The 13811-nt window shown below is 37.2% G+C and overlaps 1 protein-coding gene across 1 annotated transcript in view; it reads left to right on the top strand.

Annotated features, from left to right (window-relative positions):
* LRRC1 (leucine rich repeat containing 1) overlaps positions 1 to 12728 on the top strand; it is a 57800-nt gene extending 45072 nt beyond the window's left edge. Inside the window, exons 9-14 of the mRNA XM_053458813.1 lie at positions 1087 to 1205; positions 3200 to 3283; positions 5561 to 5676; positions 7092 to 7264; positions 8774 to 8907; positions 11162 to 12728. Of these exons, the coding sequence (XP_053314788.1) occupies positions 1087 to 1205; positions 3200 to 3283; positions 5561 to 5676; positions 7092 to 7264; positions 8774 to 8907; positions 11162 to 11320 (785 nt within the window). The 3' untranslated portion in view covers positions 11321 to 12728. The remainder of the gene's footprint in view (positions 1 to 1086; positions 1206 to 3199; positions 3284 to 5560; positions 5677 to 7091; positions 7265 to 8773; positions 8908 to 11161) is intronic.
* The last annotated feature ends 1083 nt before the right edge of the window (positions 12729 to 13811 follow it).

Raw genomic sequence — 13811 nt, 5'->3', positions numbered from 1 at the left:
AGAACTCTCCTCACTGACAGCCGGTGCGGGGAACTCTCCTCACCACACCTCCTTCCGGTTGCAGCGGAAGTTGTCTACGTGAATTCGCGTAGACGTCTACCTGCTACCCAGACTACACACCGGGGAATCAGAAGCACCAGTAAGTTTGGGGGGGGGTTAAATGGGGGGCATAAGGCATTTCTGTAGGCAGAGTGCTCTATGAAATGCCTTTTAACCCCCTTAATGCCACTCTGCCTCCAGAAATGCCTTTTAACCCTCTATATGCCATTCTGCCTCCTGAAATGCCTTATACCACCCTATATGCCACTCTGCCCCATAATATGCCTTTTAATCCCCTAAATGCCAGAGTGGCATATAGGGTATAAGGCATTTCTGGAGGCAGAGTGGCACATAGGGGGTCAAAAGGCATATCATGGGGCACAGTGGTATTTAGAGGGTTAAAAGGCATATCATGGGCACAGTGGCATATGGGGGTATAATGCATTTCTGGGGCAGAGTGGCAAGCCTGGGGGCAGATGTGCATAACTGGGGGGCAGGTTGGAAAATAGGAAATAAAACCAGAATATTTTTCTCAGTCATAGCTTTTATTTAAAAAAAAAAATAGTTCACATAGTTTACATGAATTAACATTTACTGGTAACACTTTTTTCCTATAAGGTCGTCTTATATTCAGGCTTTTTCTTTTTTCCTAAATTAATATTCAGATTTTGGGGCGTCGTCTTATCATCAAGCAAATACGGTATATATGTATGTATTCTAACTAGAAGTACAAGAAGTCAAAGCCAAAACTAGAATGCCTTTGAGGTTTATACTTGTTCAAATTAATGTAGTCTGTATTAGTCTGTATCTTTGAATAATTAAAGTAAATAAATACATGTCATTCAGTTTCAAAGATTATTTTACGGCCAGCAGTAGATATAAAACTCCCTCCTTAATCTCCCAATCAAGAATTTCTCCTTTGCAGCGGAAAAGCAAGCAGACAAAGGATTCTCCCCTTCTTTTCCCAGGAAGCCACTAAAGAAAACCTTCCACTTTAATAATACAATTGTTAACTCATTTGACCCATGCTGTTTTTTCCCCCCATAGGAAAACTGAAGAAGTTGTCTATACTGAAAGTTGATCAGAATCGGCTTGTGCATTTGACTGAGTGCATTGGAGAATGTGAGAGCCTTACTGAACTAATTCTTACAGAAAACCAACTTCTGGTAAGTACATCAAGTGCTGGAATGCTACCCTCCTGGTGTTGGTATTCATAGTAGTATACAGGGTGTGCTCGGCCATTTGGCTTGTGTTCGTTTGCGATGGCTCTGTAATTTACTGTGACAGAAATCTAGTGCTTGCTAAAAGCAATGTTCGACTCCCACATTGTCCTTTCAGGGCACTAATGAATAATAGGTCAGTCCTTCTCTGATTCATTGTCCTAGTTATTGTGGAAAGATAACTGTCAATTCAGCACAGTTAAACTATCTTGTCGATTAAACAGAACCGTTGACCTTTTTTTTTTTTTTTTTTTTTTATGATATGAGATTATGAAAAAGACATGAAAGCAAAAACAAACAACAACAAAAAAAACCCCGCTGAATACGGGTTTTGGTTTAGTTGGAAGATTGTAATAAATGGTAAGGAGATTTTTGGAGTAGCTTTGAAGCAAAGCTCCAGAGTGCAGAAAGGTCCAGCGTGTAGGGAAATATGAGACGCATATAAAAGGAAGCTGCTTTCAAGTAAGAATTGATAGGTGTAAAGAAATGTTGTCCTATAGGACTATAATCATACTGAAACAATTCAGGAGAAAATGAATAAACCCCCATGTAACTAAAGTCAACGCTAGCTACCAAATTTATACACGAGCTGGATTATGAAATTCAAGAGAGAAGAATCCTGTTGTACTCCTCTCTAACCTCCGGTGAAAAACTAATACGATTCAAGGGGCTCCCTGCAACTATGCACATACGGCCACCTGATTAATGAATAAATGGCCATGACTCGCAGCTAAATCACAACAGAAAAAGAGCAAACATTCAGTTTGTCTTTTGTTTTTTGTCCTTTCAAAGCACATCAGCATTAAATAGTTGGGTATATTGATAAAGAAATGAAGCCAAAATGTTTGTCAGATAGGAAAAGCCCTGTACATTTCTTCTGCAGCGCTGCCTAAACTTGCAAGCCATTTCATCTGGCGTTGCTGCTCTTTTGTTGGAAGCAGAGAGTAATTTGCACTGACAGAAATCTGTTCCTACTTTTAAATGAGAGCAGGCCAGCTACTGTTTTTTAAGGGCATTCCCGTTACTGAGCTGTCCTAAATGTGCTGTGGCTTATTACTAATAGAAAATAATTACAGTCTTCAGTCAAGGTTGGTTAATAAGACTTGCCTACATTTCTCAACAGAGCTCACAGATTTCTATACAGTATAAAAGGTGCTGTCCCACCTACCCTATTAAAAGTAACACTTTTATAACTTAACCGGCTGCGGGTGAACTTTTAGCTAGACAGAGCAGTTCCGGCAAAAGTGATATTCTCTCTCTGCTCATCAGACCAGTAGACATGATTGGGTTAAATCCTGCTCTACTGACTTTTGGGTGAAAGCATGCAGCGCTGCTTAATGTGTTAGTGATTGTTGCTGATCCGAACATTGTCTCAACTCAAGACTGTGGTCACCTAGATGAAGCTGTGGGTAAAGTACAAGGTGCTGCCTTAAGATTTCTAGTGCACCTTTAAAAATAAATTTGAAAGTTTTTAGTAGCCCTGTAAAGCTATAGCATCCATAAAAATCTGATATTAGCTTTGGAGATTGTTGTTAAGGATGCTCAATAGTAGAAATGTTCCCATATTCAAGTTTTATTAGCAGGATTGTGTATCTCGGAAACCTGTCCTTTCTCTGATACATTTCCATATCTGCTTCTATCTCAGCACAGCAAGTCATGGGGAAATTTTTTCAACAACTGTAATACAGTAGATTCATAGAGGACACCCTAGAAGTTATAAGTACCAGTGTAATCGTATATATATCCGATGCAGGCAGAAAAGTATTTTGCCCCCCCCGTCCCACTCCTGTTCGAGATAGCCGAAATGGTGCCTGTGACTCTAGACACAGAAAAAGACATCTAAATGATCTGCCTGTTTATCTCCAAAATGCCTCTGTCAAAAGAATGGTATTTAATACGGTCCTAATTTATATTCAAACTATTTTCATTTACATCTTCAGGTTTTACCAAGAAGCATTGGGAAATTAAAGAAACTCTGCAATTTGAATGTCGATAGGAACAAGTTAATGTCTTTGCCAAAAGAGGTAAGTTAAAAACAAATCCCCGCAATCCCTTAGCTGCATGTCTAAAATCAGTGGTAAGCAGGTAAGTAAAAAGGGGTCATGGAGGCCACACACACGGTTTTAAAAACAATTCAATGTTTCTGTTTTGTCTTGTGTGATGTTTGCTCTGAGAACTGGATGTTAGGTTACAGGTGCCATTTACAGCAGTCTGACTAATATCGAACACCCACTAGGCACAATAATGACTTCTCTGGTTGTAGACAGTATTCATTATAACGGTAAATAATGTGGGCGTGCAGTTCGCATAAGGCACAGGCAAAATACTTCTATTATAGCATAGCATAAAACAGTTCTTGTAGTTGCGTGAAAAAGTGTTTGCTTATCGTCTGATTTTCTGCATTGTTTCATATATTTTGCACCAGAGCTCAGCATCAAAAACGTATATTACATAAAGGGCAACTTGAGAGAAAAAGATATTTTAATATGCATGGAATTAATAGGTCATTCCAAAACTTTTAGTGAATTTGTTTTTCATCCACTCGCTTGCTTGTGTGTTCTGGAATATTGTCTTACCATACAACCCAGTCTTTCTTCAGTTACAGCTGATAGCTTGATGGCCTAACATTCTCATGTAAAATTTCCAAAAAAACTCATGCTTCTTAAGTGATGCCAACCTGTCCAGGTCCTGATGCAGCAGCCCATCTCTAAACCATAACCCTCCCCCCACCATTCTTGATCATTGGTATGAGGTTCTTAGTGTTTGTCCTTTAACACCTGTGTGGTGTTTAAACCAAATATAAAAATATATCTCACAAAGGTTCGTCTACATTAAAAGGTATTTATCCTTTGTTTATGGGGACAAGACAAGTTACCACAACCTGATCCCAATACCTTTTTCAGACCTGACAATTGCGTATTTGATTACTAAACACATCAAGCAAATAAAACATGCAGCAAGGTTTGTGTCATTTGTTTTTCCGGTCTCCGGCAAAATGATCTCTCCAAACTTACTGTAGCAAATTAGACTGGGGCTTTTGCTTTTTTCGCTGAAATGTATATGCTCAGTACTGTTAGGGCACTGAATTATTTTAATGGTTTCTGTCAGTACCAACAAATGTGATACATTGATTTACAAAGTAGTTGGCAGAGTCTCATGCGATTAATATATGACCATATTGATTGTTTTATTAAAGGGCTTAAAAGTTAAAATCCTATTAAGTCAAAAAATTTGGTAAACCATACTGGAAATAAGCTCTATTGTGTATGTTATAGGTGAACTAAATAAATAAGTTCCTTATTTTTTCACAAAGATGCAAAACTCTTTGGTTAATTTATGTCCTATTTCTAAAGAAAACCATACGTTTAAAATATATGTAAGCATTAATCAATGTTGGTGTCGCATTGTCAACTCTGTTTTCACATTGGTTTTCACTCTTTTTTTAAATTAAATGTTGTAATGGGTTGCTTGCTAGGATTAACATTTCCCAAAGTAACAAAGCCATGCTAATACTAATTGACAGTTTCTACAAAGAAAGGGAATCACTTGAAGCTGCACATAACCTGACATGTCTCCGTCCATCAATAAGCCAGTCATCTGAGGCGTGTGGGTGGTGGACTTTGGCCAAATCTCAGCCTTAGTATCAGAATTGCTTACTACTTTCCCCTTTTTCAGAAGTGTAGTCACTGGCAATACTCCTTAGGATTGAAGGGATTTAGGGCAATCACATACGGACAAAGTGTGTCACAAATTTCTTGAGCCGTTAGCAGGCAGTGCCACTTTTCCATTATTATGCCATCTGTCAGAAAACTGTTCATAAAAAGACAAAGCAGCTTTGAAGAACCTCCTCCAGGGGAACGTTGAAATTGACTTTCATTCCAAAACATGGGAACCTGCTATTCTTTAATGATAAAAGATAACTACAGCAAAAATGTGCTAAAGGGCAAATCCATCATGGGTCCTTTTTTTAAAAATAGCTTTAAAAAATGCTTGATTCAGGTACAATATATGTGCCCAGAACAGAAGGAAATATAAAGGATTAGGCACACAGATGTTTTAAAACACCCTACTAACAAAATAACACAAAGATCTGTCGTTAAAATTAAAATAATCCTTGTGATCTGAAAATTAATAATTTCAAGGTAATTTTATGGCTGTTCTCAAGTATATTTTCTCTATGTACCTGTACATCACTTTTAATGTGTATTTAAATTTCTTATTCAATGTAATTTGTTTAGGCTGTTCAACGAATATAAATTATTTCTTTCTTTTTGGTTTTTCTTTCCACCTACTTTCCGTAGATTGGTGGATGCTGCAGTCTTAATGTTTTTTGCGTCCGAGAAAACCGATTACCACGGATTCCCTCAGAAATTGCTCAAGCTACTGAACTTCATGTTCTTGATGTTGCTGGAAACCGGTAATGCTGTTCCTCCTTTACAACGAAACAAGCAAAAATGGATTTCAGCTTGGCAACCTGTAAAAATCTTTTCTCGCATGTACAATTATTACTGTGCTTTCTCCATTTCTCTATTCCTGGTTAATCCAGTTCCTCCTTGGTTATTACGGTTTTGCATTTTCTTCGATAGTGCTGCACTCTATGTATGAAACTCTCCCCCGCATTCTGTCAGTCATTCTGCCTCTTAAAGAGGAATTCCCATGGCAACAATATTATTGTCCTTGAGCATAGAGTACAGTGCTATGTATAGTAATGGACGTTATGTTCCAATAACTGTCCTTTGTCTGCAGACCAGGAAGCTGCCAGTGTTGTCAGTCTTTGTAATACTTTGGGTGACTTTCCCTGTTCAAACACCACACCGAGCTAATGTTTTATCGTGGTAGACTTTCTTCAACCGTGATGTCCTGCTGGCTTATAAGGGCTGAGGCATTCTATCGTTTACCACAGGCAGTATGATAAGGAGTCAAAGTGTTTGTCTAGTTGATTATGCAAATTGATAATATCCAGTTTCCTGAAAACATAATGTTATGCAAAAACTAGGTGTGATGAAAAGATGCGTTAGTTCCCCTAAAGGGGAAAACTAAGTACACCCTGTTAATATATATAGACAGTTGACTTATTTTATTATTTATTTATTATTTCTTTAGGGCTGTTTTTTTTTTTGGCTTGCTACGAGATTCAGAATGTAGAACAGTATCTTTATCTAACATCTAGCACCTAATCTCGGTTTCTAACAAAGTGTTTTTTGTGGGAGTGTACACATTTATGGGTATATAAATGTATGTGTATATATAATGACTCAAATCGGCATTAATGTGGTACCAGATAACTTTAACTGATCAACACAGATGGTTTGACATGAGCGAAAAAGGTTGCCTAAAAGTTTGTGAGAATGTAATGATGGTGGGTTTGTAGTTCATTTAAAAAAGACCAATGAGTCCAGTGAGTATTTACAATTAGATTTGTCCTCCTGACATGCTCTTACTCTTACCATATGCAATAATACTGTATCTGTTCTGTCGCCTTTTTCCAGAGAATTATTGGAAGACTTGACTTCCTGCTGCACTACTGAGCAATCTAGGAATTATACCTTATTCCTGTTTAAAACCAACAAAACTCAGGATTATTTCTGCAGTAGTAACCCTGGAGGTTAAACTATGTATAAATAGTGAAACTATTTAACTAGACACCAGAGAGTAGCAATACAGGTTCTTTTTTCCAACTTTTGTCGAAACTGTTCTGCTCCAGGGTGAATTGAATATGTTAGCAAAGTTAAAAAATGTGGGATGTCTCAAATGTACCAAACAGCATGCCTTTTTTTTATGTTATTTTCACTCAGCACTAATCATAGTTACTTTCTTTTTTTTCTTTTTTAGGTTGTCACATTTACCATTATCATTGACCTCTCTGAAGTTAAAGGCAGTATGGTTGTCTGATAACCAATCACAGCCTCTGCTTAGCTTCCAGACAGACATCGATCCAGAGAGTGGCGAGAAGGTCTTGACATGCGTATTACTTCCACAGATGCCTTCTGAGCCTAGCGGCCAAGGTAAGTAGATTTTCTGTGACACAAATGTATGTTTACCATAGTAAAAGTATTGGGGCAGTCATGCCATGACTGTTATAATGAATAATATTTGTTTGCTGATTCGTAGAATGTTTATTTTTGTGAGGCACTGTGATTTAAGGGACATATTTAGCTATTAAAGGATTAGAGGAATATGCATCATGTAGCAACACCCACATGTGAACTACATGGCATTATGCACCAGTGATCAGTCATGTTTTTAAGAAATCCCCAAACTTGGCACCATCATTAACAGCTGGTTTCTTCACTGATCTTATTTTGTGTTCTTTACAGGTTGTCCCTAAAAGCTAAATTGCAATTGGTTCTAGCTATTAGTAGTTTAACTGGGATTACATTGTCCATGTCATACTTTATGTATGCAGAAAGATTAAAATGTAAACCATTTAAGGAAATAAATATGCATACTGTACCATTAGCCAAAGCCTTCATGTAACAAATTCTGGTAAATGGTCTATTAATGCCCAGGTAGATCAGTGTGCAGGGGATATCATTTTGCACAGGAAAAAAGCTAACAAAGGCACCTGTCTAGGTAAAAGCTATCATTTTATCTATACATTTTTAATGCTTCTCCTAGCACGATGTATAGATAAAATGCTACTTGTCTGAAACTGTCTGTGATCCTGGTGCATTTATTAGTTTACTTAGGATAATTAACGTTTACCAGTTATGACAAATCATAACTTTAAAATTTTCCCTAATTATCTATTTAGTCGCTTATTTATAAAAGAAAAACTTGTAGAACCAATAACATAAAATGAGCGATCTTTTTTAAAAGTGCATTGCTCCTGTAATCATTTTGTTATGTTTCCCATTACATCTTCCAATGTTTTTCTATTACCCCTATTGCTTGTTAATAATGGAGCTCGATCTTCTTCAGCAATATCAATGCTTGCTTAGTTGTTATACATGAAAAATACACCCTAAGGAAGTTATATCAATTAAACCCTTTAAAAGGCAGCTGCCTGTATTGTCACACCAGAGGCTAAGAAATGTTATACTCTCTTAACGTGAAATAACATAAAATAGCATGTGACAGTGCTACCTGTTGTTTGAAAGGAACCAAATGTAATTAGATTTTTTATGTTTAAAATTGTATCAATAGCATACAAGGTTCAGATCAAATATTTTTTAAAGAAGCTTTTCCACCCCAATGATTTTAAGATATGCATTTCATTTTTTGAGTCTTGTCTTGAAGCAATAGTTTTATTCTTCAATGTGCGACCCCTGTCCTTTCGTCAAATGATCTAAGGCTAGACTTTAACAGCTCCCAAGGAAATACAAATGAGGGGAGAGTTTGGTCGTGCAAAAGTAATATAGTGATATCTTTCACTGGCGTACCTAATGATGTTAAGCAATCGCAAAGTGTGTGGAACGGCATCTGTACAAAGGTTAAATAACTTGTGTTATTGTGCTTAGTAATACTGTGCTTCCTCATTGCTTAAACGTGTAACTGTTATTTGTTTTCCGCAGACAATTTACCAAGGTGTGGGGCCTTTGAGAGCCTCGTTAATGATATGTCAGATGAAACTTGGAACGAGAAAGCCATGAATAGAATTAGTGCCATACGGTTTTTGGATGATGAGAAAGAAGAGGAAGATGAAACGGTACATATTTTATTTATTGGAATTCCCATTATATTTTTCTTGCTGTTTAATGTACATTATATAAGCTGGCAGATTTCTTAGTAAATCAGGACTTTTGTCACTAATTTCATGTTTTCTGGTTGCCAAAGGACTTTCCTTGTACATTTTATAGTATTTTTGTTAAACAGCCCTTGGGCAACTTTCCCCTCCACAGCTGTTGTCCTTTCTTTGAATGCCGAGATATGATGTCATATCCCAGTGCACCATCTTTTAAATGCATACAGCCCTCCATACTATGGAGGCTCTGCTGGCTTGGCACCATCCGTAGTGGGCCAGTTGAGATCAGAGACCTCCTTCGTAACTGGACAGTGTCTTCATCTGCCCCTGGTTTTGCTGCTGTGCGGCTGCCACCCTTCCCCCCATGACCTGCCACCCTAGGCCTTGTTGCCCTTGGCTAGAATAATCTGCTATGTCAGAATCAGATGCCTTACAAGATAGGGGCTTAGAATTCCTGTGTGGAATATTTAACAGAAATAGTGGGAATCTAACACTCTAGAGCGGTGGTTCTCAGTCTTCCTAATGCCGCTACCCTTTAATACAGTTCCTCATGGTGTGGTGACCCCCCCAACCATAAAATTATGCAATTATATATTGTGAAATATGTGTTTTCCGATGGTCTTAGGCGACCCCAAAGGGGTCGCGACCCACAGGTTGAGAACCACTGCTCTAGAGGGAATGGGGTGTAGAGAAACAGGGATAGAGTGTGCCATAGGTGGAAGTGGGAGTTGTATTAGTTGCAGATAAATTCTAGCTGCAAAGATTGAAGAAGTGGTTTTTGAGGTTTTCTGAAGTATAGAGAGCGAGGGTGGGAGCAGGTTCCAGAAGTATGGGGCAGAAGGAGTGAAATTTTGTAGGAAAAAGATGAGGTGATAAGGATACCGTAGCCCATGAGAAAAATGTAACAACCTAGCATGGGTATATTTTGTTGTTAGGGCAAACCTCCTTATTATTAAATTATACTTAATAGTGAGATGGAATGAAACTTAACACTACAGATCCGTCAGTTTTTAAATGTGTAGACAGCAATGTACAAAAATACCAAGAAAGATGGTAGAGATGTGATAGTTTTGTCAGTGCTAGAGACTGTAAGAGTAAGTTAATAAGTTAGTCCAAATCATGGTGATGGCGTGTGTAGGGGATGACAGTGATAGAGACGACTATTATCTTAAAAATATGCAATTAAACATTGATTTTGAGTAGCTCTGTTATTTTCCCTGAGTCATGTTATCTGCTATTGGTCTGTTCCCTCTGTAACCACTAGATTGAACTCTATTGAATGACAGTGACCTTAGAAACAATCAATTATGTCTACGGAGTTAATTTGTTTCAACAAATAAAGTAATGAAAATTCCATATGCCTATCACAACCTATATGAAGCATATGTTCGTATTCGTGTCAGAATGCCTTTCTTATATGTCTTGTTTAGTTTGCTATGGACATTCAATTTTTTGCTGGCAACTATTTTTACACTAGGGAGTAAAGGATACTTCCAGGTTCTAGCATATACCATGTTGCTTGTATAGCTTGTGTAAACAAGACAGTGGTTTACAAGGGCAGTAACCTTAATAGTCTTAACAAAAAGTAATTAAGCAGGCTGTTTATGCTCACCCGGTTAGTGAACCATGGTAAGTAATCATGTGTATTTACTCACAAAGTCCATTGCACACCATTCCAAATATTCCAAGCCTGGCGCTAGTAACCAGCAGTTTCCATACAAAGCACTCTCAAAGGATGGTCAGCACTCCAGGTCTTCAAGTTAACAACTTTTCTTTATTCAAACAAAGTCAACTCAACTTTTCGGTCATTGCTGACTTTTATCAGAAATGCATGCATTTAATTGTCCCTTAAATGTGTGTACGTGTGTGTATTTTTAAATAACTGAAAATCATGTCGTTCTGATGGCCTAGACTCATTGAAAAACAAATTGCTCAGTTAAAAATGTAATTGCCTTTAAGTGTGTAATTTCCAAAATAGAAAATAAGAACCCATCTAGTCTGCCATTGGTTCTTATGTCTGTACGTTTTTAGCTTCCTTCAAACGTTCTTTTCAATATGAAGTCAAAAAAGATGTTAATCATTTACATCCTTGTTCATCCAACAATTGCAAGAGGACTTCCGTGGTAGTGATCCTGAGAATGTGTTTGTAATAAACAATGTTCATTTTGTAAATACTCTGGTTCTCAATGTCTCAATGTCTTCAATCTTGGTTTTTCAGGCAACCTTTCTGAGACGGGCAACTCCTCACCCTGGAGAGTTAAAGAATATGAAAAAGACTGTGGAGAACTTGCGTACCCATATGATTGCTGCTAAAGGACTGGATTCTAACAAAAACGAGGTCAATAATGCCATTGACAGAGTGACCACGTCTGTGTAGAGTTTCATCCACCACATCTTACCTCCTGTGTCTTCCCTTACCGTTGATGTCTCCCCTGCTTCCAGGACCACATCCAGCCTTTTGTTTTTACCAGAACATAAATCACCTATCCTGTATTGCTTTTTATTCGGGTGCTGTTCACTGGAAGAATGTGCCTTATTTCAACCAGATACTTGCACCCTTACCTCTAAATTAATGGGATAATTTTATATTTGACCAATCTTTTTTTACTTTTATTTTTTTACACACTAATGTGTATTTGTTTTTCTTTTTGTTGGGAGAACTTTTTTTAAATGCTGTGGTATTTTAAGACTGGTTATTTTTCAATATACTGGGGATAAAGGATATAGTTTTTATGTGAAAATTTTACTTATTTTTACTTATTTGGCAGCTTAACTGGTGTACATTTTCTGAAAAAAATATTGTATAGGAACTTTGAAATATGGTATGATTCATTAAATGGAATCTAAAATGTGGTACATATGTTAATAATTGTCAAGTAGAGAATTTCAGTTGAAATCAAAATTACTTTTGTTTTTCTTTTGTTAAAAAAAAAAAATCACTCAGTAGTGCCTTATGGGCTTCATATCAAGGCAATTCATGAATGGAGTTTTTTGGGAGAACCATTGATAAGGAATAATTCTATGGCTCACGCATCTTAGTTGTTCATCTAAATGCTGCTCTTGTACAAGTTGTGAGTTGATTTATAATGTAGCCTGGGATTGTCAAATATGTAAACATTTTCAGTAATATGATGCAACATATTTTGGTGTGATGGCATTAATATTTTGCCTTGTCTTAGCTTTGTTTCTTCATCTTTAACAGCCTTAAATGACTACTGTCATGCAAGAACATTGCATAAATAGGACACCAAATGATCTATGCACTTGATAACAAATGTGTTGCTCAGTAGAGGAAAATTATGCTTGTGCTACAAAGGTTGTAGTGTGAGCACAATTCAGGATCATGCTTAGCCAGAGATGAGACCTTCCTGTTACACCGCTTGCATAGAAGAGGTAATTATATATGTTTATCCATAGCACAGTGTCAAGTTTTACTGAACTGGGCCTCTTTATTTTGGAACCTTCTGGTGCCTTTCTAGTAAATGAGATGAGAGGTAGATCTGAGAAGTTGAACAATGTTATGATGCTTTTCTGTTCTAGCTCTATGAGACCAAACATCATCATTGCCTGTTTTGAACTCCTGTTAATTAATAGGAAGCACATACCCTCTAGTGCAATAATGATTTCAATGACTATTGTTTGCTTTGTAATGTGAAATGTACTGTGTATAAATGGACCCAGCAAATATTTTCACACAATAACTTGATCTTTCACATAAAATAAAGATTAACAAAGGAGGTTTTGTGACCTAAAATAATAATAAAAATCCTCAGTAGGCAACATTGTTTTGTTTCCAAAGTTGGTATGGATTACTTGATGGATTTTTTTTTAATTATAAGTCTTTAAAATCAAGTACATTTAATTCCTTACAAGATTTTTTTTTTCATTTATTACTCCTGATTAGTGCAACAGTACAAAATATATCGAGGCAAACCAGTACTTATTCTACTCTTGCACTATTGAATGGGCTGATATTTATTCATATGCTGCAGCTAATAATGACTTTAGCAAACTGCTTTGCTCTGGCATTGGGTATAGGTGAATAATCTATTTTATAACATATTATTGATTTGACAGCATAACTGTCCAGTAGATTTGACCCTTTGGGTGCTGTGGTTTGGGCACAGTAACCAATCATTGGAGGCCAGTTTTCATTTTTTTTTCCTACCGTTGTATGTAGATGACCACCTTATAAACATACCTAAAGAAATACATATACAGTTGCATACCCTTGGAGAATTTGTAATATATATAAACATGAGTGAGCAGACAAAACACATTTTTACAATTGGCTATGGAATTCATATTAAACTGTAGGTTATAACAGAATGGTACAATGATTAAACAAAATATGGTAACAAAAAAATGAAATGACCCCTGTTCAAAAGTCTGCATAAAATTAGTTCTTAATGCTGTATATTGCCCCCTTTACCACTAATCACAGCGTGCAGTCTTTTGTAATGGTTGTCTGAGGCCCCAAATTCTTGCAGGTGGTATAGCTGCCCATTCGCCACAACAAAATGCCTCCAGGTCATGCAAAGTCTTTGGTTGTCTTGCATGAACTGCATGTTTTGAGATGTTCCCAGAGTGGCTCGATGATATTAAAGTCAGGAGACTGATGGCCACTCCAGAATCTTCACCTTTTTCTGCTATAACCACTGGAGGAACAACTTGGCCTTGCGCTTAGGGTCATTGTCATGCTGGAGTCCAAGAGCATTCCATGCGCAGCTTTCGTGCAAACAATGCAAATTGCCAGTATTTTCTGATAACATGCCAGCTTGCCATCGATTTTCACAAGATTCTCTGTGCCTTTAGAGCTCAAATCCCCCCAAAACATCGGTGAGCCACCACCATGCTTCACATTGGGC

This window comes from Spea bombifrons, chromosome 3 (genome assembly GCF_027358695.1).
Source record: "Spea bombifrons isolate aSpeBom1 chromosome 3, aSpeBom1.2.pri, whole genome shotgun sequence".
Classification (NCBI taxonomy): domain Eukaryota; kingdom Metazoa; phylum Chordata; class Amphibia; order Anura; family Pelobatidae; genus Spea; species Spea bombifrons.
Note: the sequence above shows the minus strand (reverse complement) of the source record. Positions and strands in the feature narration are given on the sequence as shown.